This window comes from Puma concolor, chromosome C1 (assembly GCF_028749965.1).
Source record: "Puma concolor isolate L17-30 chromosome C1, mPumCon1.1.hap2, whole genome shotgun sequence".
Taxonomy (NCBI): Eukaryota; Metazoa; Chordata; class Mammalia; order Carnivora; family Felidae; genus Puma; species Puma concolor.
Window position 1 is genome coordinate 102,273,013 of NC_141674.1, and position 24,618 is coordinate 102,297,630.

General features: G+C 44.8%; 1 protein-coding gene across 2 annotated transcripts in view; it reads right to left on the reverse strand.

The window, feature by feature from the left end:
- Nucleotides 1-11,033: 11,033 nt before the first annotated feature.
- TBX15 (T-box transcription factor 15) overlaps nucleotides 11,034-24,618 on the reverse strand; it is a 105,047-nt gene continuing 91,462 nt past the window's right edge. For both annotated transcript variants that reach the window (XM_025912208.2, XM_086717948.1), the window contains exons 7-8: nucleotides 23,864-23,961; nucleotides 11,034-13,505 (exon numbers count right to left, since the gene is read on the reverse strand). In XM_025912208.2, the coding sequence (XP_025767993.2) occupies nucleotides 12,721-13,505; nucleotides 23,864-23,961 (883 nt within the window). In that variant the 3' untranslated portion in view covers nucleotides 11,034-12,720. The remainder of the gene's footprint in view (nucleotides 13,506-23,863; nucleotides 23,962-24,618) is intronic.

Sequence of the window (24,618 nt, forward strand, 5' to 3'; positions counted from 1 at the left end):
CAGCAAGCAAGAATACTTTTGTAAATTAAAAAGGTGAATATGTAACAAAAGTATTTAATTCTTAAGAAAGAAAGAAAATATTCAATTCTTATCAAGTGAATTAATAATTACTACGGCATCCATTGTGACTCCAATACTGTGCTATATGCCATCAAGAACATAAAAGAAAAACTCCTCCTATCCTTGAATATTATGATTTACTAAGAGAGCCTATCTAATGTATGTATAGTTTATACTTGACACTAGTCAAGCCCAAGTAATTGAGTCCTTCCCATTTTATACATAAAAGAGTTTATTATTCCTTTTTCATAGATGAAGGAAACTGAGATTCAGGGAAACTCAGTACCAGCAAGGGAGGGAACTGAGTGCTGGTTCTAAACCCAGGGATCTTTGCTACTGAGTGCCTTTAAGTAAAGTAAATGTCTTCTTTGTGAAAAAGAAAAAATATTTCAATAAAAACTGATCGAGAAGCATTTAGAAGTGCTTGGGGAAGAGGAGATACCCGAGTTGTCAAGTATGACTTTCTACACAAGTTAAATCTGTCAGTTTATGGTTGATCTTGATTTTCACTTATTTCTTTAAACAGAATCCACTGCAAAGATTGACCAAAAATCATGGACGAGATCCAGCTATGTTTCATGGGCCATTAGAGATGGCAGAGACCCTAAAAATCACCTCTTGCGACATCTCTATTTTTAAGACAGGAAACTGAGGCCCAGAAAGGCCTGAAGACTGTCATACAGCTGACCAGAGGCAGGACTAGAACTTGAATCTACTACCTTTTCAACCCATTCATGCCTTGCTCATCCTCATGAATGACCCAGTGACTCATCATTCTTAGGTATCCCAGTTGACAAAGCAGGTACTCCAGTTGCTGTCTGACCTTGGCAAGATCTTCACTGGTTCAAAGTCCCCCAGACCAGCTTTGATGGAGCAAGAAGTCACTCACTTTTAATCATGTCTTTCTTGAAACAGCCTTTGATATCATGTTATTTTCTATCAGGAAGACAGAAGGACCACCGCTAGCCCAGCTAGCATTTATTAACAAGTGGCTGTCCTACAGCCTCACTGAGAGTAGGGTTTTTGATTACATTATCTTTTAACAATCTAGGAAGTAGATTATGATCTCCATTTTACAGCTAATAAATGACAGAACCAAAGGCTCAAATCCAGGTTTTTTTAAAAATATGCCCAGGTCATGTTCCCTGTGTGCTGCCTTCCATGTAGCAGGGGAGAAAAGAAAAGAAGAAGAAGAAGAAGAAAAAAGAAACATTGGATATGGCCCAAAGACTGTAGCTTCTTTAGAAGCAAAACATGCTAATAAAATCTCTGCTTCCAGGAGGGAGTCAATGGAAATCAAATAAGAGTGCATTTCATTCTGTCATCTCCTGCCCTATAAAAGTGAGTTAGAAGACTAGACTCCTGGAGAGTCATTGCCTCCAGGCTCTACAAGAGTCTCTGCTCATTTCTCAATGTTCCAGATTTCTGGGTCTTGTCTTCAGGCCAGCTTCCTGCTCTCTTCTAATCACAGCGGCACTCCATTCTGTGCTTGGACAGTCTGTGAAATCTGTGCTCCCTTGGAGCAGATGATAGGCCTCAGGCTTAAAAATCCCATAAATCCCATCCACTGAGGAGAGCTGAAAACAAAAATTAATGTGCTTCAGTTAAGTCTAAGGGTTACTCTACCATCCCCCCATCTCCTCCTTAATGTCTCCTGGTTCTGATGCGATCTACCAGTTAATGTAGTGGGAGAAAAGGGATGGTTTTGTGTGCACCAGCAGGTCCCATTAAAGTTCATGCTTCTATGGTACAACTCTTCGCAAAGCAGCATTTTCTAAGATAATGACCTGGAATGAATAAATCCCCTACTGCTGGTTCTTCTTTAATTATTTCCCTAAACAGAAAGGACTATGTCACTGAAAGTATAAAATGCACCTAAAAAAATATTCTTTGGTAAAATGCAACAGAATCAAGGTGTGACATCCCCAAGAACAGCCAAGTCACAAAAGAGCTAGTCATGATAGAGGCCAAGTTAAATAACGCATAATTTTGGATCTCTGGGTCCTGCTAGCACTCTTGAGTGTAGGCTTATGAAATGCCTGAACAGGCAACACGGCCCCTGTTGAATCTTGCTTGACTTGGCCCTTGCATGGGTAACTCTTCTGTGATTTGGCTTTCCTCACACATCTCACACCTTCCCACAAGTGACCTTTTCACTCTGTGCTTGGCTTTTCTATGGTGGGTTAAGTGTCTGCACACATTTGCGTCATCAGGTTCGTGGTGTGAAGATGACGTGGTCATGCATGGTATTGCTCTCCAGATATGCAAGAGGGTTGAAGTTCTGCTTTGGTTCCTGCAATCTTTTCTGGGATAATTATGGATTAAGAGGATATGACAAGATGATGTATGCCCTACGTTTTCTCCATGACACTGCCTCTTGTAGCTCTTTGAGCTGCCCAGCACTTTATATCAAAATGAACTTCCACATATCCAGTGGTGCCCATTCCCTTGGACTCTAAATCTTAGACCATGTGTTATTATTTTCTACCATTCCAGAGCCATTTCCTTTGATACGAAATTTCCCAGAATTCCACAGGCCTACTGCATCATGTGGCACTGGGCACTGCATTTCCTTGGAACATTACTGTAGGCCAACCTGATGACAATCACGGGTCCTCCACTTATCCTATGTCTATGCTAAGCACAAGAACTCTTACTTTTAGCCACCCATCATCATCTCCAAGAAGTCTTCCTCCAACTCTGGACTGACCCAACTGCTTCTCTTTTGTGTTCCCATAGCATCCATGTTTATTTCTATCATAGCATTTCCTCACTACAACAACTGTTTCTGTTTATGGCCTGTCTCCATACTGGACTGTGAGCTCCTAAATTGTATGGGCTAGCTCTCATTTATCTATGCATTACTAACACCTGGCACCATGTCCTGCACAAAATAGTTGTTCATGCTGATGAGCCATTATTGAAGGTTTGGTTGAATGAGTTTGGGTTAATATTATTTCCAGGCCTGTGAATTACTTCTATTTCAGAAAGTCGTTTTGTTGTCAGTATTAGTTTCCCATGGTATATGTCAAGTATGGCTTGCGCTGACATTCAAATAGGAGAACACACATCCAACTGAAGTTGTCACTACAGAAAGACTAATTAGTTTAGCACTCAAAGGGTAATTTGATTTATTAGGTCTTGTGGATGGGCCATGTTGACAGAGATGACTGACTTTCCCCATACTTTCACCTTGTAAGAGACAAGGAATTTAGCAGCCACTTTGGGTTGTCCTTTACTTTGGTGTACAGCTCAATATTCTCTGACAGTATCTTCTTTAAATCCTCCCTAAAGGCTCTGCTGATCTTCACAGACATTATCAAACCAAAATGCCTGATATGACTTATGAACCTCTAACCCTCTGTATCAACTTTCCAGCCACACTACTACCATAAAAGCATGCTTCAGTCTTAGATACAGATTGGGAGCTGCCAAGATCATCTTTGCCGATCTCAGCAACTTCAGTTTGCTTGAGGATAGCTCTGTTCAGCTACATAGTAAAGGATGTCCTTGAATGTTTAAGTCTCAAGGAGTCTCACATCCTAAAGCTTTGAGTAGAAAAATGAGTCTTTCCAATTCTGGACTTACTGACTTTTGCCCTGATTATTTTACTAGGGCCTCAATCTTTCTAATTCTGAATGGTTAAGGAAGTCTTTCCCTGGCCATGTTTCAGGAGAATGAGCCCAATTTAAGGTGGGGCCTGGAGACCTTAATGAGAAGATGTATATAACCCATATCGCAAAGAAACAAAACCAACATTTAGGAAAAAGGCTCCATTGATGGAGCATTAAATCCTCCACAGACAAGCAGACTCTGGTAATGGGATATGGAACCTGTGGCAGTTTGCCTAGGTGTTTCTGGGAACCATTTCTGGATGATGGGATTGCTAATCAAGTTCCCTGAAAAGAAGACTGACTGGCAAGGGGACAAGATGGTTGTTGGCTTGTTGTCCTGGGGGCCTCACTCTGTGAGTGTTCTGAGGGGCATCACTGGCAGCATTCTGAGGCCAGAATCTGGTGCTGTCACAGGGTTAGACAAAGCCTACTTCCAGAAACCCAGTTTGGGAGTCACATAGGAGGATTTTACTGGCTCTTTTGGGATTGCCCAGAACATTACATGACAAGGCTTTCCATGATCTTACTTTGGGGCAGAAATTGTCATCTGAAGACCTGCAAACCACAAGCTGAGTAGAAGATGATCCTGACACTCTAGAGATGGCTTACATATCCACGTTCATTTTGTGTTCACCTCAGCCTATTGATAGTGATGCCTGGGGCATTCGCTTGAGTCCCTACTACTCTTGCTGAACCCCCACAGATATCTCCCTGATTGACTGGAGCCAATTTTGTGGATGAACCAGCCCTTGTGGTTCTTCTTATGATTGCATGGTGCACCTCAGAAACAACCATCAGGGCACACTGAATAAACCTCCAGGTTCTGGAAGGTACATGGCATGCCAGAGCCCCACAGTGAGGTCATTGGAGACATGGACCTGACCTGGGGCTCCGCCTTTGCTGGGGCTGCAGGTGGAGTGCCTAGGGTTTCACAGGTTCACTCTTTCTTGGTGAATTTAAAACATAAGAGCAGGAACTAGAACACTGGAAAAGAAAAGGGTCACTCGAGTGGGCTTTTCTAAAACGGGGAACTTTGTGGGCATGGGCGGGACGGCCTTTATTTTAGTCGTGTAGCTAGCAATACGTTTGGAGATGGATGTCTTTTTTTTTTCAACGTTTATTTATTTTTGGGACAGAGAGAGACAGAGCATGAACGGGGGAGGGGCAGAGAGAGAGGGAGACACAGAATCGGAAACAGGCTCCAGGCTCTGAGCCATCAGCCCAGAGCCTGACGCGGGGCTCGAACTCACGGACCGCGAGATCGTGACCTGGCTGAAGTCGGACGCCTAACCGACTGCGCCACCCAGGCGCCCCGGAGATGGATGTCTTTGAAATGGATGCCTCACTAATCAAAAGCTTACCACCTGGGCACTTACATTACAATAATAAAAAAAGCTAATTCTAAGGCACCTAACACCACAGTGTCATGCTTGAGATCTTTCTGGATGAAACACAGTAAGAACGGATTCCTTCTATACTTTAAGTTTTCTTAGGGCGGGGAATATGACTTACCTATAGCATTCTCAGCATTGCCCAAGTAAATAAATATAAAAACAGAAATCCTGCTGTAAATTAGCTAACTTCTAGTAATTAATAGTGCAAACTCTGAATGGGACAGCCTGAGTATGACCTTGTGTAAGATTTTTAGCATCTGTAATTTTTCTCTCATCTATTATATTAGCATAATTATAATAATAATAATGCTGGCAGGTAATAATAACCACTTGATAAATGTTTCTTGTTCTATACTTATTACCACATGGGAGAAGCTCATTCTGCATTGCATAAATCCTCAAGATGTTTTAAGAGAATGGGAAAGAACGCCTACTGAAAGATACCTCTTACGGATAACTGACCTGTAGTGGGGTAAAGTCAACTGCTCCAAATAGTTTTGCCAAACATTCAAGAAGCTGGGACTAGAAGTTAGACTTACCTTTACCAGTCTGGGGTTACAGGAAGAGCAGATCTTCGAAAGTGAGTCTAGATCACTCAGGGGCTTACAGGCACTCCCTGATACCTACCAAATCCATTTCCTTTTCTTCCTAGACTCTCAACTAGACTGTATTTCCCACCTTCTCCTGCAGGTACGTGTGGCCAAACTACACGTGAGTTCAAACTACAAAATCATGGAGTCAGTTCCAGGCCTGATTTATAAACATCTTCCATGTTCAAGTTTCCATTCTTTCTCCATCTGCTACTTGAATGGAGAGGAACCAACCTTGTGTGTTGAAGATAGTGGAGCCTGGAAGGAGCCTGGTTCCTGGAATCACTGCTTGGAAGAGAGCCACCTAATCAAGAAGCCCAGGTAGGATTGCAAGGTGAAGGAGAAATAAACAATAATGTGTTGCTATTTGAGAGTTTGGCTGTTACATCATCCAGAGACAACTTAGGAGAGGCTTTCCCTGCCCATGGGTGGAGGAAGGATGGGCAGTGTGGCAAGAAGGGAAAAACTTCACAAATTCTCTTCACGGAGTCCAGAAATTTCTCCTAGAATGAGAACTGCTGGAGGGTTGACCTGGCAGTCCTCTGGCAGTCCCCTTTGTCCACTTCAGCTTCACTGGGTGAAAATACTAAAAAGGACTCAAAACCTCTTTGGTTTTCTGTGCCTCTGCAGGGCCTGCAGTAAAGTCTAATAAAAGCAGAAAGTGTGAGTAGGAAGCATCTGAAGTGGGAAATGCTGTTAGGCTGGCCCATAAAAGATGAGTGCTATGAGCAGTAAAATGAGCTAAGAAGGAAAACATGATGAATGTTTTCTCGGCCTTAAACAGCAAGATCCCCTTTCACAGTCCCACGTGGCGCTGCATGGCTGGCTGTGGGATCAAGGGGCTCTGTGCAGAGCTCGACGCCGGGACTGTGGCAGTAAGCTTGGCCTAGGGGCTCTGGCGGGTTTCGGGGGGGTTGTAGCCTGACTCCTCTGTGGCCTCCCAGCCCCCACTGGTTCTTTCCAGGATAAAGACTCCCACTGAGACCCTGGAGGAAATCCTGAATTGCCCACGTTACAGTCAGGACAGCTCGCATACAAAAAGGAAATCCAGACTCATGGTACCAGGAGCAGGAGGGAGAACATTTGACTTAAGACATTTGAGAGTTGACTTAAGAAGGTGAACATCCTCTCCCCACTGCCAACCGCCATAACTCATTGTCCCATATAGAAAATACTTGTCGTTAATGTGCCGCTTCCCACCCTCTCCTCAGTTTACACGGTTGCCAGTTCTGCAAACAATTCAAATTCCGCCTTCTCCGTGAACACTCCTCTCTTTACTACAGTCCCTTTGAATCTCATTCTCAGAAAAGCATAGTGGTGGAAAGACCTGGGCTGGAGCCCTGTCTTTGTTACTTACAAGCTCTTGTGATTTTGTGCACACTGCTAACCTCTATGAGTTTTTATTTCCCCATCTATAAAATAGGGATTGAATACAAATTCTGTAGAGTAGTTGCAAGGATTATAGGATAAACTTGCCCAATGCATAACATGTAATAAAAACTCAATAAAAATGTGTTTCCTTCTAAACTTCTCTAGAATACATGGTCTTTACAACAAATGCAATACTTTCACTGTTCACTGTTTCACATGCATATTATCTTGACTCCTCAACTAAGCTGAAATCTTTGTGAACGTAGACATTTTCTACGTCTCCATATTACATAGAACAGTTCTGAGAAAATTATAGAATGCCAAGCCATATTTAATACTTTTTAATTATCTGTTATTCACCATTTACCTGACTGTTATTAATTAATTGATCCTTTGTTTAGTCATGAAAATAGGACATTACTGGGGCCATGTGGAAGATAGATTTCGATTTGAGGAGTCTCTAAATGGCCCCCATCCCAGAAGGCCAGCATCCAGGCTTCAGCAAATAAGGAATGATACTACAGAGCCCAGGGAAGAACGAAATACCCAGCCTCAGCTGACGGAGGACTAGCAGAGCACATCTTCCAGTAAGGATATGGCTGCCCTCGGTGTAAGTTGGAGAAGCAAATTCTGAGGCAACTTCTGCATTTGTACTTGCTCAAATGTCATCTCCTTAGAGCAGCCTTCGTAGAAAACCCTATTTAAAGGAGTCTCCATCCTCATTCTCCAATTACTCTCTAACATTCCTATTATTTGTAATTACCTCAAAATGATACTTGGAGCCTGGAATTACATTGTTCATTTGCTAGCGTATCCCATAGTAGTCTCTCACCAGACCACGAACTCCTCAATGGCAGGAACGTGTCCAATTGTTCACCTCTACACCCTCGTGTCCAGGGCAGTGCTTGACACAGAATAGGCATGAAATACATGCTTATTGAAATTGATCCAGATGAATGAATGAAGCTGTCACAGGCATAGCCCTCTCTGGAAATCAGATCTCCAATTGACAATCATAAACACAAAATCTTTGTGAAAATTTATCTTTGTGGCTGGGTTTCCTTAGGAGGACAACTCTCCTTTAGTTTACTGAATGCGAATTGGTACAGCAGAGCTTCTCCGAAATCCTCCAAGTACTAAGCAATAAATCAAACGTTTAGCATCAGCCAAGAAACTGTGCCCTTTCATCTCAACCTTTATACCCCCACTAATGATAAAAGATTTCATAGAAGAGGGTATTAGTGGGGCGCCTGGGTGGCGCAGTCGGTTAAGCGTCCGACTTCAGCCAGGTCACGATCTCGCGGTCCGTGAGTTCGAGCCCCGCGTCAGGCTCTGGGCTGATGGCTCAGAGCCTGGAGCCTGTTTCCGATTCTGTGTCTCCCTCTCTCTCTGCCCCTCCCCCGTTCATGCTCTGTCTCTCTCTGTCCCAAAAATAAATAAACGTTGAAAAAAAAAAAAATTAAAAAAAAAAAAAAAAAAAAAAAGAAGAGGGTATTAGTCTATAGGCTACAAGAAGGTTATGAATGTCTTGTTTTATTAAATTACTAAATTTGAATTGAGATGTTACCATTTTTCCTCCAGAAGTTACTTATTTTATTGACTTTTAAGTTATTTGATTCTTTTTTATATATGTTTATTTATTTTTGACAGAGAGAGACAGAGCATGAGCGGGGCCGGGGGGGGGGGGGGGGGGCGGGCAGAGAGAGAGGGAGACACAGAATCCAAAGCAGACTCCAGGCTCTGAACTGTCAGCACAGAGCCCGATGCGGGGCTCGAAACCACAAACTGCGAGATCATGACCTGAGCTGAAGTCTGACGCTCAAGCAACTGAGCCACCCAGGCACCCCAAAGTTATTTGATTCTTAACCCATCATTCCTTCCATAAAAATTCTGAGCATCGTTCAAAGCTCAACCCGTGAAAACAGTTCCAATGTCACCTTCTTACACTGAGCATCTCCTCTGAATTTTTGGTCTTTTATATCATTTGCCCCACAAGGTGCATGACTGCCTCAATAGTGAACGCTTTGAAGAAAGAAACTATGACATGCCTTTTTTTCTTTTCAGCACTCCATTATGTACAGGGGATCCTGGCAGGCTAGTATCAAAATTAAATTTACATTAATCTGCCATGGAATACAATATGAAGAATAAATCTTTGTTGATATGGGCCCATTCATTTGGAGTCAATGCTAATTCAGCCATGCAACCATTTTGCACTGTCCTTGAAAAATGGGTTTGGTTGACAAATTCAGCAGTAAGAATGACTATGTATTAAGATTCTATACTAGGTCACAAACTTTCCTGGGATGCAAAGAGGAACAAGACAGCCTTTCCTCCAGAAACATGAATGAGGGCAGAATAGCTTTCTACTACCTCTATGTATGTAATCAGTGTGCCAATTATAATGAATTCTCACCATTACTTAAAGAGAATGGGGTAAGGCATATTCTTGACAAATTCTTTATCCAGTTTGTTAAAATAAATGTTTTTATTACTTTCTCATTTATAGATAGAAACATATGCCATAATTGAGATGTAATTGATTTGGACCATTCTAATTAATACAAATTACAGAAATGTTTCTGTAATTAACACTCACAAGTGATTATTGAAATTATTATTCTGTTCAATGAAAGTATGGAAATTTCTATGTAAAGTTTGCCTCTTGGCATATTGTGATTATCTGTTACTTAAAACCTCAAACACTATTAGGCCAGTGCATAATATTTGGTATGCTGTTAAATCAGAAAGAAATAACTGTAAGCTTTATATGTAGTTGTTTTCTATCTACCATCATGAAGCCAAGGATTGACTGCAAGATTTCCAAGTAAATAATGCCTATTTAAATCTTGAGATATGTCATACCCACAATCCATTGAGATTGGGGATCTAGCCCAATGGAGATCCAGCCATTATCTCAGCTATTTTGGCAACCACGTGATAGCTAATGGAATTAACTTGGCATGCCAGTCTTTGAAGTTATTTATAAAACTGACGCAATGATTGGAGAAGTTTTTACTCCCCCAAACCAAGCTCCATTTCCAGTGAATGGGTGTGCTCATGGACAACCTGACCCCCGAAATCGAGCCCCGATGAAATGGGTCAGTGGACTCCCAACGTCGCTGTCAACTGGAAATGACCCAGGATGGAGGGAGAGCAGGGGCTCTGCTGTTTGGCTCTGCTGCTTCCCATCCATGTTGAATCACTGGCGGGTCACAACTTTAAGAATCCTCATCTCCCATTTGCAAAAACAATACTTCCCACCCTGTCCTAGGACACTGTGAGGCTCAAATGAGAGAATATGGGAGTGTTTATAAGTGAACAGCCTGAGGCACTTTATTAGTCTATCAGTCATTTGGTGCATGAGAACTCAAAATCATGCCTCTGGTCTTGCGGTGGTGCGTTTAAGGGGGGGGGGGGGTATAAATTTATGATTAAACAACCTCAGAGTCACTCTCCCCTCACTCCCTTTGGATAGAATTTCTTTCCTGATTGCCCAAGTGCTTCATGGGACTGCTGGGGCCCTGCAGGACTCTGAGGTCAAATCGCCAGCTCAATCACTTGCTACCTGAGGGCCTTAATCAAGTACTGAAACTTTTTAAAGCTTGTTTCCAGATCTATGAAATGATGATAAACTAATATCTCACAGAACAGTGGGAGGATGAGAGGAGATAGTCATAGAATGGTATCACGCCGGGCACATAGCCAGGGTGAGGATCGCTGTTAGACTCACTGGCATCTGCAGCGAATGTTGAGAGGCGAACATCCCACAGAGTTAGACCTGGTTTCAAGTCCTGGCTCCCTCTCTGACACTCTGTGATCCTGGATAATCCACTCAACCTCTCTGGAGCGCAGTTACTAATCATAAAATGAGCATGGTAATATCTATTTCATGAGGTCTACACAGAGATCACGTAAAGTGGTATAGATGACCGTGCTGTGCTTATTACAAAGCATAATGGAAACGCATAGACTTTTTACTTTTTCCATACAAACACACAGGAAACAATTGCAAAGATTTTATTTAGCGGCTTTCTGTGCTTGGCACTTAGAAACAGTTCCGTGCATAAGGGCAAATTTTTTATACACCTTTACTTCATACATATTTTACATACCCTTTTTATTGCCCCCTTTTTTAAAATTCATAATATTGGATTCCCCACTAGGCACATAAATACATTTATCTACAACACCTCAAAACCAAAAATCTTAATAATATCTGTATTACTTGGTATTATTTGCATTTCCACACCACTTAAAAAGTTTAGCTTGCACCAAACTTTACTTGTTTTCTTAACATTAAAGGATTTGAGGGGAAAGGGAAAGATGAAGGAAAAAAACCCAAACTTCAAAATGCAATAAACTATTTGATAAAAATGGAGACCTAAGGGCAGGTGGAAGGATGCAGAAAGGCCCATCTGTAATTCCCTGGAACGTGACTGGATTTCTCCTGCCCCGGGGGCTGCGGGGCAGGCAATCCAGGTCAGGTGTCTGGATCTGGCATGCAGACGGCCAGGCCTCGATTTGTCGCCTCTGCTCTTGGTATCATCTGTCGGGATTATAACACCCTTCCTTCTTCACACTCCTGTTCCCCCTCCCCCGCCAGGCTTCGCGCTCTGGAATGGGCACTTCCCAGGCAGCGCACCCCTCTTCTGGATCATGCTGGTCAGAGCTGTGGGATCCAAGTGCATTCCTTGCCCGGGTCCTCTCTCCAGTGCCCTGACTCTGCACAGTGTCCCAGAGAGGCTTACTCCTCGGTAACGCCATGATTCTATCACCTGTAGGGGGGAGGGGGAGAAACGACCCCAAACCAATCTCCTCGGTGCGTTGTCACTCTCACCATTGCTCACACTTCCTCTCTCAGTCTCGCTCTCCGCCTCTCTCTTGCCCACTATTCCTTCTCCTTTCTCATTCGGCTACTCTTACTCCCTTTTCACAGGTACCACTGGGAACGTCAGCGATCGAACACAGAGTGAGGAGAGCCAAAGTTCAAAAGCCATCTTTTTCAGGAAGCCAAGTCCAGTTGTAGTGGTGGTGTCTGTCCACCCTTGTGGATAGGAGGGGTTCCAGGATACATGGTTCATTCCAGAAACAGGGTAAGCTGCAGGGGGGAAAGGTTGGCAGCTACTGCTGGCCCAGTCCATCTAGCGTTGTACATAGACCGATTCTTGGTGAAAGCACCCACCTGGGCCCCCCTCCACAGAGTTCGCCCAGTTCCAAGTCTGTGTGTGTGTATCGCTGTAGGTAAGTTTGTGTGCGAATATGTATGTGTGTGTGTGTGTGCATGCATGCACGCATGTATGTATGTATGTGTGTACGTATAGGTAGGTCTGTATTTGTGTGGGGGTAACTTTTTATGGCTGCTACATGCTAGCATCTCCCTTAACATTATTATAAAATGATAATTCAGTTTCTTCAAAGGCCACTCTAGAGTAGACAATGCTTTATAAAACTAAGGTTTGGGAAGGCAAGAGAATGTCCACTGAGTCGGAGATGATTCCACACGGTTAAGTATCCTTCAGTGGCTTAAAGGTCTTTTGTTCTTCTTCGGGATGTGCTTTCCTCCTCCAGAAAAAAAGAAAAAAGAAGAAAGAATACACAGTTCCCGTTTTTCAAAGGCGTTGGGCTCCCAAAGAGGAGGATCTGCCCGTGGAGACTGGGGCCCCGGCTCCGTGCTGTTCGGCCTGGCCATTAAACCATGTGCACGGACATCTGGGAGGAGGAGCCTGGGACCGCCCCGTACTGCCGGCCGTCACAGGTGTTAGTCGCCTGCTGGTTGTTGGGCGAAGGGCTAATCATGTGCATGCTGTGCTCCATCCCCGTGGGCAGGTACTGCCTCTCTCCAAAGGCCCCGTTGGAAGGAGAAGAACAGAGTAAAGTGCTTTGAGAGGCGCTCAGTTTTTCCGGGCTTGCAGCTAGCCTCGGAGAAGTGGGGAAATTGTATCCGTACAGATTGTAAGGGTTGTGGAGAGAGAAGGCGTTATAGGAGCTCTGCTGCATGTGGCTGCCCCCGAACATGTGTGGTGAGGAGGAGCTCGAGGCTGCATTGCCGGCCTGCATGACATACTGGAACTGGGAAGTGGGGAAGGACCCCAGCTGGCCACCGTAGGCTTCCATCTTGCTGTTGCTAGGCAACGAGGGAGGAGTCGGTATTCCTGAGATCAGGGATGGAGTCCTCTGAGGCATGAAGGTTTCGGAGGGCTGAGTGGCTGAAGCAGTGCCACTCTGGAGCCTGTTGTAGCCACTGTCACTCAGCCCCGGGTAGCTCTGCAAGGCAGCCATGTTGCTTCGGGCACATGGTGGATAATCAGAGAGGTTTAGATTGCACAGCTGGCTCTCTCGACAGCCCACGTTGAAAGTGTTGGGGGCCAGGTGAAATGTTGGAGGAGAACAGGATGGAGACAAAAGGTGAGAAGAAGCTGAAGGCGATGGTGTCCCAGTGCTGGAGGTGGTCGGGGAAGTGCCTGTGCTGCCCCCTGAAAAATAAAAGGTAAATACCATTGAGACAGAGGCCCGTCCAGGCCAGAGGCAAGCCATGCAGGAGGTACCCTCAAATGTCCCAGACGGGCTGATTTTTACAGAACCACAGCTTTCTCTTAACTCAGCAGACCTAAGTGATTCTATCTGTGCACACATACATAGGCACACGCGTGTGCACACATACATAGGCACACGCGTGTGCACACACACACACTCTCCAAAAAAGACAGAGATGACACAAAAGAACACTAAACTTTTGTGTGTAAATGCCTTCAAAGTCTTCTTTAAAAAAAAAAAAAAACCTTCCAATATTCACTTTGCCACTTCTCACTTGAGGCACGAAGAAGAAACAAATTCACTTTCCAGTAAGACCTCTGGTACTCAGCATTAAAATCCCCCCACAAAACTTCTTCCGTTCTCAGTGGAAAGGCATGAAATATATGTTTTCACCAGGGACTGTTGCAGACTTTGCCATATTTAGTCTTCCAGGTAAAAACACAGCATACCAAATCTCAGGACCGTACCCACAGAGGAAATGGGGCACTGGGTCAAGGTTGAGGACTGAGAGGGGCCCAGGTAGTGGGAAGGGAGGCACTGGCCTGAAGTTCTGTCATATGAGAGGTATTATGAGTACAACCGGAAGAGCTAAGCAGAGCTAACCTGTAACTAAATCATCATAATCCAGAGGGTCTGCCAATCTCCCTCTGTAAGACCCTGTCCAGTCTCAGAGACTGGAACAAGGACTGTAAATGTAGTCTGTGGATTTGGGATATTTGTGAGGGCAGGGGTTCAGACAGTCACAAAGTCAGGAGGCCTGCGCCCTCACAGCTCTGCCACACGAACCACCCCCCCGCCCCAGCTGACCCTGAGCACATCACTTATCTTCTCTGGGTTTGTTTCTTTATCCAGAAGATGAGAAATTGAATTGGATAAGTTAGGAGAAACTACAAGCTTTAAGTGACAGGATCCCACCTCAGACCAACTAAACAGCAATCAAATGATTCTAATGTGCAGCCGGGGGTGAAAAGCAATGATAATACCCAAATTCCTTATTTCAAAGTGCCCAGAATAGCAATCCTTAAACTTTAAGGGCCATGAGAATCACCTGGAAGGCTTGTTAAAATAGATTGCTGACTGTCCCCACCCACCACCCCGAGTTTCTGATTCTACAGGTCTGGGGCAGGGCCTGAGAACGTGCATTTCTGAGATTGATGCTGTTTACTGGCATAGAGACCACACTTTGGGGTAGAGGAACTCCAGCTCCCTTTCATCTCCTAAAGTCCCCGTATCTGTGTTTGAAAGAGTTGCTTCTCTGACGTGTGGATATTAGAACTGGATTGGCGGCTGATGCACCAACAGATGAAGGGCCAGTTCAACCCAACCTACTTCAAATGTGTTCTCAGAAGCCAAAAAAAAAAAAAAAAAAATGGCCTTTCCAAGCTTCTCCTTTCCCAGGGCTAGGAAGCAGCAGGGTAGCAACCGCTTTTTGCCTCGCCCACTGGCAAAGACAGTGGGGACTGCTGGGGCCGCTGGACCTGTCATCTGAATTCCAGAACGGGAGGCTGCTTTGTCCTCCACGGAGACCCTCCGATGATGGACTCCCTCCTTCAGGGCAAGGTTGGGAATTTCCCAGAGTTCTTTAAAAGCACAGCTTCCCCCCACCCCCACCCCACGAGCCTGGTTATCTTCAGGTCATCCACAACTCATGTGAGGAACCTGAGCTGCTATAAAAGGGTAAAGGACATTTTAAGTGGAAAGGAACAGGAATAAGGTTTTTATCCGTGAGAGAAATGTGAAGAAAACCAACAGGATTCCAGGGATATTGAGATACAGAGGAACCATCCACAGTGTGCCAGGGAGGAGGATCCAGATGTGCACACCGAGACGCAGATACCTCAAAGAGAAACCCAAAGTTAATTTTTAGCCTCAGCCTACGTGCACAGATATGGTAGTAGTATTGAAGTACAAACTTAGCTCCTGTCAACAGCTTTGTCAGAGTTAAATTTTTACAAAACCCAACTAGTATCACTTCTTCCTTGGTCACAAAAATTTCCCCCATGAAACTTCCAAGGTAGAGCTACAAACAGGAGCTGATTTTAGTTAGAGTCATTTCAGGAAATTCTCCTTCTTTGTTTCTTCTTCATGCCTTAAATTCCTTTAAGAGGGTTCGCGAAAAGATTTTTATTCCACAAACTGAGAGAAGGCCAACATTGTCAACACCCCTGGGAGAAGGAAGCCAGCAGCTGACGGTCATAGGAACAGCACCCAGACAAATAAATTCTAGGTCTGCCGGCCTCCACCCGGCTCATGACCACAGGCAACGTGTCCTGCCTCTTCGTTCTCATCTCTGAAAGATGGTCTCAAACTGATAAGGCTTCACTTTCTATCCTTGCAGAATTATATTTGCGTCTGAGGATGAAACTTACACAAAAGTGTGCATGGCCAACAAGGACTTTTCAAGGAATCCTTTTAATATAAAGGAGTTTGGGAAGGGGGCAGCTGAGAAGGAGGAGGAAGAACATCTCCCACTTCTTGTTTTTGGATGACTGCGTGGCCTCGGCGACAGGGCCGGCCGGGGAAGGTCAGAGATTCGTTTCCTGCAAGCGGCATTCTGCACACATCTTCCTCCTCTTCCACCCTAAACACTATGAGCTTTGGTGAAAGCAGCGCTGTGGCGCAAGTGGAGAAACTTGACTCCAGCTGTAAAGAGGTTTGTGTTTTATGGGATATGTATCTGGTCTCCTCTCTTTGAAGGCCCGTTCTTGCTCTCCCAGATCTGGTGTTTATGGGGTCCCCGAAGAGACCCCCTGTTCGGCACACTGTACCGTCCTGTTGTGGGTTCGCTCTGTCAGGCACTGGCCCTCGCCCTGCAGCAGGAAGCGCAAGATGCAACAGATGACTTTTTACAACTCTAAATGGTTTTCTCAGATGGCCCGAGATGGAACGAATGGTACTGATTTAAGGCCTCAATTGGTTTCACTACAAAAAAATAAGAAGGGAGCTATTAACAAGTCACAGGGATTTCTGCTGAGCAGATGAGAGGTACATGTTAAAAAGTTTGTAGTCAGCTTGCTTTGGCTTTTAGATGACACTCCCTGGAAATGAGACTTGGTGGCCTGCTGAGTTTCAGGGGGCGGGAGCCCCCACATGAACCAGTGTTTGAAGCTGGGGAGCAAGCCTGTCCAAGAGAAGGTCACATTGCTTCCATTCACTTTGAAGAAGTGCTCTTGTGCACTTAAAGTACTCAATACAAACGACAGCTAGTTTTCAAAGTCCACATAGAGAAGACTGTGGCACTCATTTTGCAGAGAAGCAAACGAGATACCGAGAAGTCTTTACTCTCGCATGATCTAACAGCTTGTCGGCTGTTAAACAAGATCGGAAGTGCCAGCCAAGCGCTAAATAAGCATAAGGAGGCAGGCTGCCCTCCCTGTGCATCTCAACACTCGGCTGCCTGAGGCCTCTCATCACAAAAGAGCTAGGGCAGAGTGGAAAGCCAGGCGACACTGATACAAAGGGGGCAGAGCTGCCTCTCAGAGAAAAGCACACCTCCCTTTCTTGTATAACATTCTCGCCTCACCCCTCTGCCACAGCCAGGTCCTGAATGCTCTCAGGGTCTTGACTGAAGCTTTATTTAATAGATGAGTGTGGGCTGTAGCGTTTGGATTGCCCAGCTGTCTTACCGATTACGGGACCTTGCAAGTTAGCCTCTCTCTATACAAATGGAATTTCGGGTATCTACCTTTGTGGGGATGTTCTGAGAAACAGATGAAATAACATATAATACAAAGTGCACAAAGGCATTAAATATTTATTTCCTTTTCTTTTCCCTTCTGTCAGTGAAGAAGGAGTGAAAGAAGGAGAAAGGAATCACAGGGCATTTGGGTTCTGATGGGGAGACTCTCAGGTGTTGGCTTCTGTCTATGGAGCTGAGCATGTCTGGCCTCCCCACACTCTGGTGAGCATATGTCACAGCTAGATGCCCGGATGTAACAGGCTGGAGGAGCCTCCGTGGTTGCGAATGACAGAGCACTGGACCCGTGACCACTATGGGCCCTCTAAGCCTGTACTCCCAAAGGCTAAACCAGCTCTGTTTCCTCTCTGAACTATCTTTCCCTCTCGCCTCACCCCTGCCTAGAATGGAAATTCCATGCTCTGTGTCTCTATTCTCAGATCAAGCAAGCGGAATTGAACACAAATAGGTAGGTTGGTGTCTTTCCCACTGTCCCCAGAGGCCTTAATCCATGTCTGAGAGGTGATTAAAATGTAATGCCCTAAGTAGCTGGAAACTCTCTGGTATTCCAGGACCAATCCCCCACCCGCCCCACCTCCCTGCATCTTGTTTTACCCATGGACCCAAGTGAGGAGATATTCATTGAAATTCATATTCAACATTAACTTCTTCCAATATTCAAGGCTCACAGCCAAAATAACCAAAAAGAATACATGTTTAGCAGTGATTCCATACGAGGACAATAACCTAGAATATACTTGTGTACCATGAAGACAAGTACAATGTGACCATGAAAATCCTGAATACCAAACCTGCTGACTTTTGCATCTTTAAATTGATCACTTCCAGACTGTAATATGGAGGCATTCACATACAGTTTCCTTTTGGGTTTATTTTGTTGTGCTTTCCCCCCCCAAAAAAATTGAAAAACAGTAAAAACAAGACCCCATCTGGGCTAGTAAAGAATAAATTTCCATGTAATTACTTGGTTGCGTAAGCCAGACTCTTCTCTCATATAACTTGGTGGCATGTGTCCCTTGGAGAATGTGGGATCACTGTGTCCCTGAGTAGCCACCTTTGAGGCGTTCAAACAGGGAAAAGGTAAGATGTCAGCACCCTGTGGACTGATCCCAGGGAATAAACCCAAAAGCCATAAAGTTAAGGATCACAACTCCGTTCCTCCCTACTATGGAATTACCCTTAGTTGAAATGAGGGCCCTTCTTAGAATGCAAATGTGAAACATTATAGTGCTAATGAGAATTGTGTGGTTTCAATCTTAGAAAGACTCTTAATGCATCCTTCTCCATAAAGCTTAAAGATATACATAGATCCAGACCTCTTCCTTTTTTTTTAAACGTTTATTTTTGAGAGAGAGAGAGAGAGAGGGGCGCCTGGGTGGCGCAGTCGGTTAAGCGTCCGACTTCAGCCAGGTCACGATCTCGCGGTCCGGGAGTTCGAGCCCTGCGTCAGGCTCTGGGCTGATGGCTCAGAGCCTGGAGCCTGTTTCCAATTCTGTGTCTCCCTCTCTCTCTGCCCCTCCCCCGTTCATGCTCTGTCTCTCTCTGTCGCAAAAATAAATAAATGTTGAAAAAAAAATATTTAAAAAAAAGAGAAAGAGAGAGAGACAGAGGATCAGAAGCAGGGTCTGCGCTGACAGCAGAGAGCCCCATGTAAGGCTCTAACCCACAAACCGTGAGATCATGACCTGAGCCAAAGTCAGATGCTTACCTGGTGCCCCTAATCTAGCTTGTAATATATTCACCCAATTCTCATTTTTCACATTGGTCTTTTGGGTTCTGAGTCTCTCTGTTTCCTGAATGGCCCTGTTTCACACCTACCACCTTGCCTAGCTGGGCTGGCCCTGTTTTTTCACATTCCATGAACTGGTCTGTTTTCTCTGCTCCTTGTTTTACTGCCTTCCCTGCGGCCATGTACACACCAATTGTTATTGCCATTGAGGGCTGATCTGCCTGTCTCCTGGCCCCAGTACCCAGCTTCCCATTGAGAAAACCCCCGTCTCCCACTCTCAGCTCTCCACCCCTACCTCCAGGGAAGGTATGTGACTAAGAGCTGGATGGTCCACACATCATATTCCCCACCCCTGACCACAGTAATTGGTTCAGGGGTGACGCAATTTGAGTCAATGAGACTCAGAGATTTTGCTAGAAACCTTAAGAGGGGCACATGACCCTTTCCCTCAAATTGAGACTTAAGATGTAGGTCTACTGCTGCTCACAGCTATGTTACCACCATGGGGGTCTGAGGATGAAGTCAGGTGGGAGCCTGGAGCAGGTGGTGGCAAGGGAGATTAGAGGTGTGGACGGATTCCAGAACTTGGAGATGGGGGCTACCTACCGTGGGGAAGGAGGCAGGGAAACACCCAGGATGATGCATATATATAGTGGTGTTCTTCCCCCAGGAGAGGGCGCCAAGTCTGTAAGGTAAATCGTGTGCTAGATTTCTGGACACATTGAGCATCAGGGACTTTGGGACAAAACAAAATGTATGTTGCCACTGTTTTAGTGGACTGAGTTCAGACACCCTGTCAATCCCTGTCACGAGCTCCTCACAGCCATCCTTCCTCACCTCAGTGATACATGAGATCTGCATAAGTAGCTGTCTCAGAATCATTACAGAGTAATCCACAGTAATTCAAAGACAAGCTGTCCCTTGAACTGTCCCCTTTCCCTGTGTTTTACTGGTTTGAATTTCTCAGTTTCTGATCCCTTTCCAGGACCAACTTCTAATTCTTATAAATCTAGCTGATGAAAATCCCAGCACCAACAGAGATGCTCATATCCTTTTAACTGCCTGACAAACATTAAAAGACCCAATGGTGTTGAGGTCTTTTCTGGTGATGTCTGCTACCATTTGAGGAAGAGGGAGTGTTCCATAAATGGCAGGTCTCCTTATTTCCACAGATGGAGATGGACTGCCAGCTCTGGTGTCACTGGTCCAAGATGGTTCCTTCCTGGTACAAGAGTTGTCAGCCCCTTGGACACGGATGGTGCTCACACAAGCTCTTTAGGTTTGGGCCATACAAACAGCTCCACTGTATATATCATCAGAACAACAGGACTGCACTTGGCCATAACTGACCTGGGCTCTTCTTTTTTCTTCTCTACCTGTGTTGCCTCAGTCAACGTCCCCAAGCATCACCTACTTGGTTAGTTCATTTTGTCCCTGCCACTAGCAGTGTTCAGGCAGAAGCCCCTCCTGAAATAGAATCCTATCTCCACACTCTCCAAACATGTGAACTCCCTTGCTGATTCTAAATGAAGACATCTGAAGGTAAGACCATACACTTGACTTCATAAAAATAGAATATCGACCTATTTAGAATTAATGCTCAAGGTGTTGGCAAGGAAACATCAATTGGAAGTGTAAACTAAAAAACAACGTTGTGGACAATCAAAGCTCTAGTAAGAATGAAGAAATCAAATGTGGTCTAATGGAAAGGGAACTGCCCTGTCAAGATGGAGACGCACTTTGGAATCCTCAGCTCACTTCTTCCACCATTTACCTGCAGATATGTGAGCAGACTTTGCTCTGTGCCTCGGTTTCTCTTTGTGTAAAAGGCAGAGGATAATGAATCCCATGCATGCTTCTCCATAGGAGAAAACAATTATATAGAATACCCATTCAATATATTTTTTTAAACAGAAGGATTTGGGTTTTTGCAAAACTGTGGCTAATTCAACTAAGGGCTTTCCTTGCAATGTTATCAACAAATGGGTCTTCATGAAAGAGAAATAAAAATGACAGCAAGGACGGGATGAAAAAAGCATCTGTAACCTCATTCAGACAGAAGAGCCTAGCTTCCAGCAACAGCAGCAGAAGCAGCAGTAGAAAACAGTCTTAGGGCCATGTATTTGACATGCCAGACATTCATGTGTCTGAAGCAGTGAGGTTATATGGACACTGGGTAAGTCAGTCATTATGTGGAGCTTAGGTTTCGTGTCAACACTGCCAATACTCTCTTCACCAAAAGGGAATTACTACAAGATCAGTCTGCCATCGAATTTCCCTCTAGAAGGTCATCACTTTCTACTCCTTCTAAGACACGAGACAGTTCAACACAGGTGGCTATGTCTCTTTTCTTCGTTTCATGCGTGATACAGTCCAGAGCTACCGGAATTCTTAGTTCTTAAGGGAGGAGGGAGTGAATGTTGTTTCTTTTACGTCCTTTGTTAATGTGAAGAAACCAAGCCACATATTTTTTAATAATGAGAATCTGGATCAAGTTCAATGTATAGTTCAAAAATGGATTCCAATTAAACAACTGAATAGAATTTTGGCTCTCCCTCCAGCCCCATCCCACTACCATATGTATCTAGTAATTCCAAGTTCATCCCCCACCAATAAAAAATGGACTCCCTAATTAAGTGTGACATTTTGCTTCAAAAGTCCATTTCTCTTAAACCATTGTTTCCCAAGTGTCAACAATAAATTTATCATATGGATAAATTTTTGATAGAAACACCGTGAAACCGGCCATGTTACACACCTAAGCAACTCACGCCAGTTCCCTCTGCCTGTGCCTGCCTAACGGCCCCACGTGCTGCTGAAATACAGGTTGCCAACCCCAGTCATCACTCCACATCCACATCTACACACATATTAGGTAGTTGTGCTCCAAGCACATGTATCAGACAGTGACCCTGCCTACCTGAGCCACAGTGCCACCAAGTGACTTCACTTGGCATTGTTCATTAGGTACTTCCGGGGTGCCAGGCCCTGTGACAGTTCTTGAGAACACAGCAGTGAACACAATGTCCCCACCCATGCCTGCTTCTCAATAACTGGCAATACCCCTGCCAACATTCTCACACCAGCCTCCATGATGCAAACTCTTGCTTAGCTAGAGCTTGCAAAATCGACATAAAGCAAGGGCAAAGAAGCAAGGAGCCACCTCACAAATAAACAGGATCAAGTAAGTATCTTTGCATGAGAATGACACATGTTCCTTTATGAAGCGTGTTTACATAAATGATCTTGTAAAAAAATTACCCCTCTTTGGTGGGTGAGGAAAACAGATTCACTAGAAGTATACCTTGCCCAAGGTTATAGAGAGGTAGTGGCCATCCAAGATGGAGACCCAGATTTCCCAACTGTCAGAATACCTCTGCCTCCTAAGGGCCACGAGAGCCTAGAAGCACTAGCAACACCCTGAAGATGCATTGACCCTTCTTTTCTCACAGGATTATGAGGAGAAGGCTGCTTCATGCAGAGGGCTTCCATTTCTCCTCCATTTATTAAAAAAAAAAAAAGAGAGAGAGAGAGAGAAATTATGGATCACTTGCCTCACCAGATCCCTGTGAAGGTGAATGGTCTAATCATGTTTTAAATAACTAATCATCAGAAAGGCAGTATCTCTTGTCCCTGATGCATCTGCCTCTCAGGTATCCATGTACAGGGACAGAGAGGGACAGAGATGGTGGCGATGACGACCACCGCCACCACCACCACGAGAGCTAGCATGTCGTGAGCGCTTCCCCTGTTTCCATTGTCTCATTTAATCCTCACAAAAATTCTCCATTTTGCACATGAGAAAACTAAGTATCGGAAAGGATTAGGGACTTGGTCAAGGTCCCAAAGCTAGGAAGAGCCTAACCCAAGCGGTCTGACTCCAGACCCTATGTTTTCAATCGCTTTATCTTACAATCTGAGAGAGCGCAATAATTTAGGTTACAAAACCTAATTTAGCGTGCAAACCACCAGAAGCTCCCCTGGGAGGGGAATGTAATATAATGTATCATCAAGTCCTAGAAGGCTCTCCTATATGGCAGAGCCACAATTTCAAAACTCGGGGCTCTATTAACGGCAGCCATTTGACAGAACAGAATAAGCTTTGTCTGTAATTTTGGCCCGTGCCACTCTGGGATGGGAGGAAGTTGGAGAGGGAGGCCTATAAAGCATCTGACACTCTGGAAGCTTCCCCAGGTGAACGGGGGCTGTGCTGGGAAGAGCCACCAATGGGACTGAAGAAAGGAGTCGAGGTCAGCCCACGAGTCACCTGTGCGCAGGCCACAGGCTTCCCGACCTGAGCTGCCAGAGAGGGCAGATACTGGAAGAAAGGACAAATCAGTGTAAGGAAAAAGTCCACCCAGCCCATCAACCTGAGGCAGGTGTTGTTCCACGTAAACAAGAACAGGAGGGAACACAAGTCGCGAGACTCCGACGGGCTTGTGGCAGCCCCCCGCTCGCTGTCAGACCTGAGCAATTCACTGCCGTTGTGCGGGCCGAGTTTGTTCTCATCTACAAAACTAGATTAAGAAAACTGATAAGGCTGCCATGAGGAATAAATGATGTTATTATGAAGATCTCTTCGAGTACCAAGGGCTATGTGAACGTTCAGGGGTAGAAGTAATAATTTCACCACCATCATAATCGTGAACCTAACCCTGCTTTTAGGAAGAGTGAAAGTGTGCTGCCTCTGGAACTGGCTTGTTTGCGCAAGTGGTTATGCTTTGGTTATTTAGGGCGCTACCAAGTACTCTTCGTTCTAGAAGAACGGGTGTAACTCATGGCTTGGCTTGGGGCCAGATGTGCTATATTCAGTTCTGCTCCCACTCTCCTCGGCACTATCACCAGGCAGAGGCCGTGCCCCACGACTTTACCTTGCTGCTTTTGCATGGTGGTGAAATCCTCAAAGGTGAGTGTGCGCACAGGGGGTCTCCAGAACGCGTAAGTCTCCATGATGGCTTCCAGTCCGGTCCTGCCAAGGAGAAAAGTCAGCAAAGGGAGTTGTAAATAACGCCAAGAAATGCACTGACTTTTTAAAGATCTGTGGTGATTTGTCTGAGAAGTGGTATAGACATAGGCACTGAGAGATATCACCACCGGGGGCAATTCGTCTGGAAGAGCGCAAGGTATAGATGACACTGAAATGCAAAAGGAAGAAGAAATTAGCCCAATTCAGATTATTTGCGAGTAAGTCGTAACTATGATGGACTTTTCCTCTGAGCTTTCTTCAAAGGATGTCTGGTCTGCATGGAAAAAAAAAACCCACCTTAATTGTTAAAGGTCAAGGTCACTAATATCACGAATGGAGTTGAACAGAGAGTAGCGCTGCCGGTTTCTCTAGCACAGGACGATGTCATCATCATTACCACAGTGACACAGACACAGACTGCCCCAGCTCTATCAGTGAATATGTGGAGTCAATGAAATTGTCAAATCGCTGTGGCTTTACAGGCTTCTTAAATCAACAGAGGCAAGCAGGGCAGATACACTTGAGTTTCCGTTGCCTTAAAAAACACCCACCTGAAGGCAAAGAAAGGGTCTGGTCCCAGAAACTGTACCTCAAGCAAAAAGGCCAAGACCTTTCTGTAAATATCTACCTGTATTTTATCATCTAATAATCAAGCTGGTC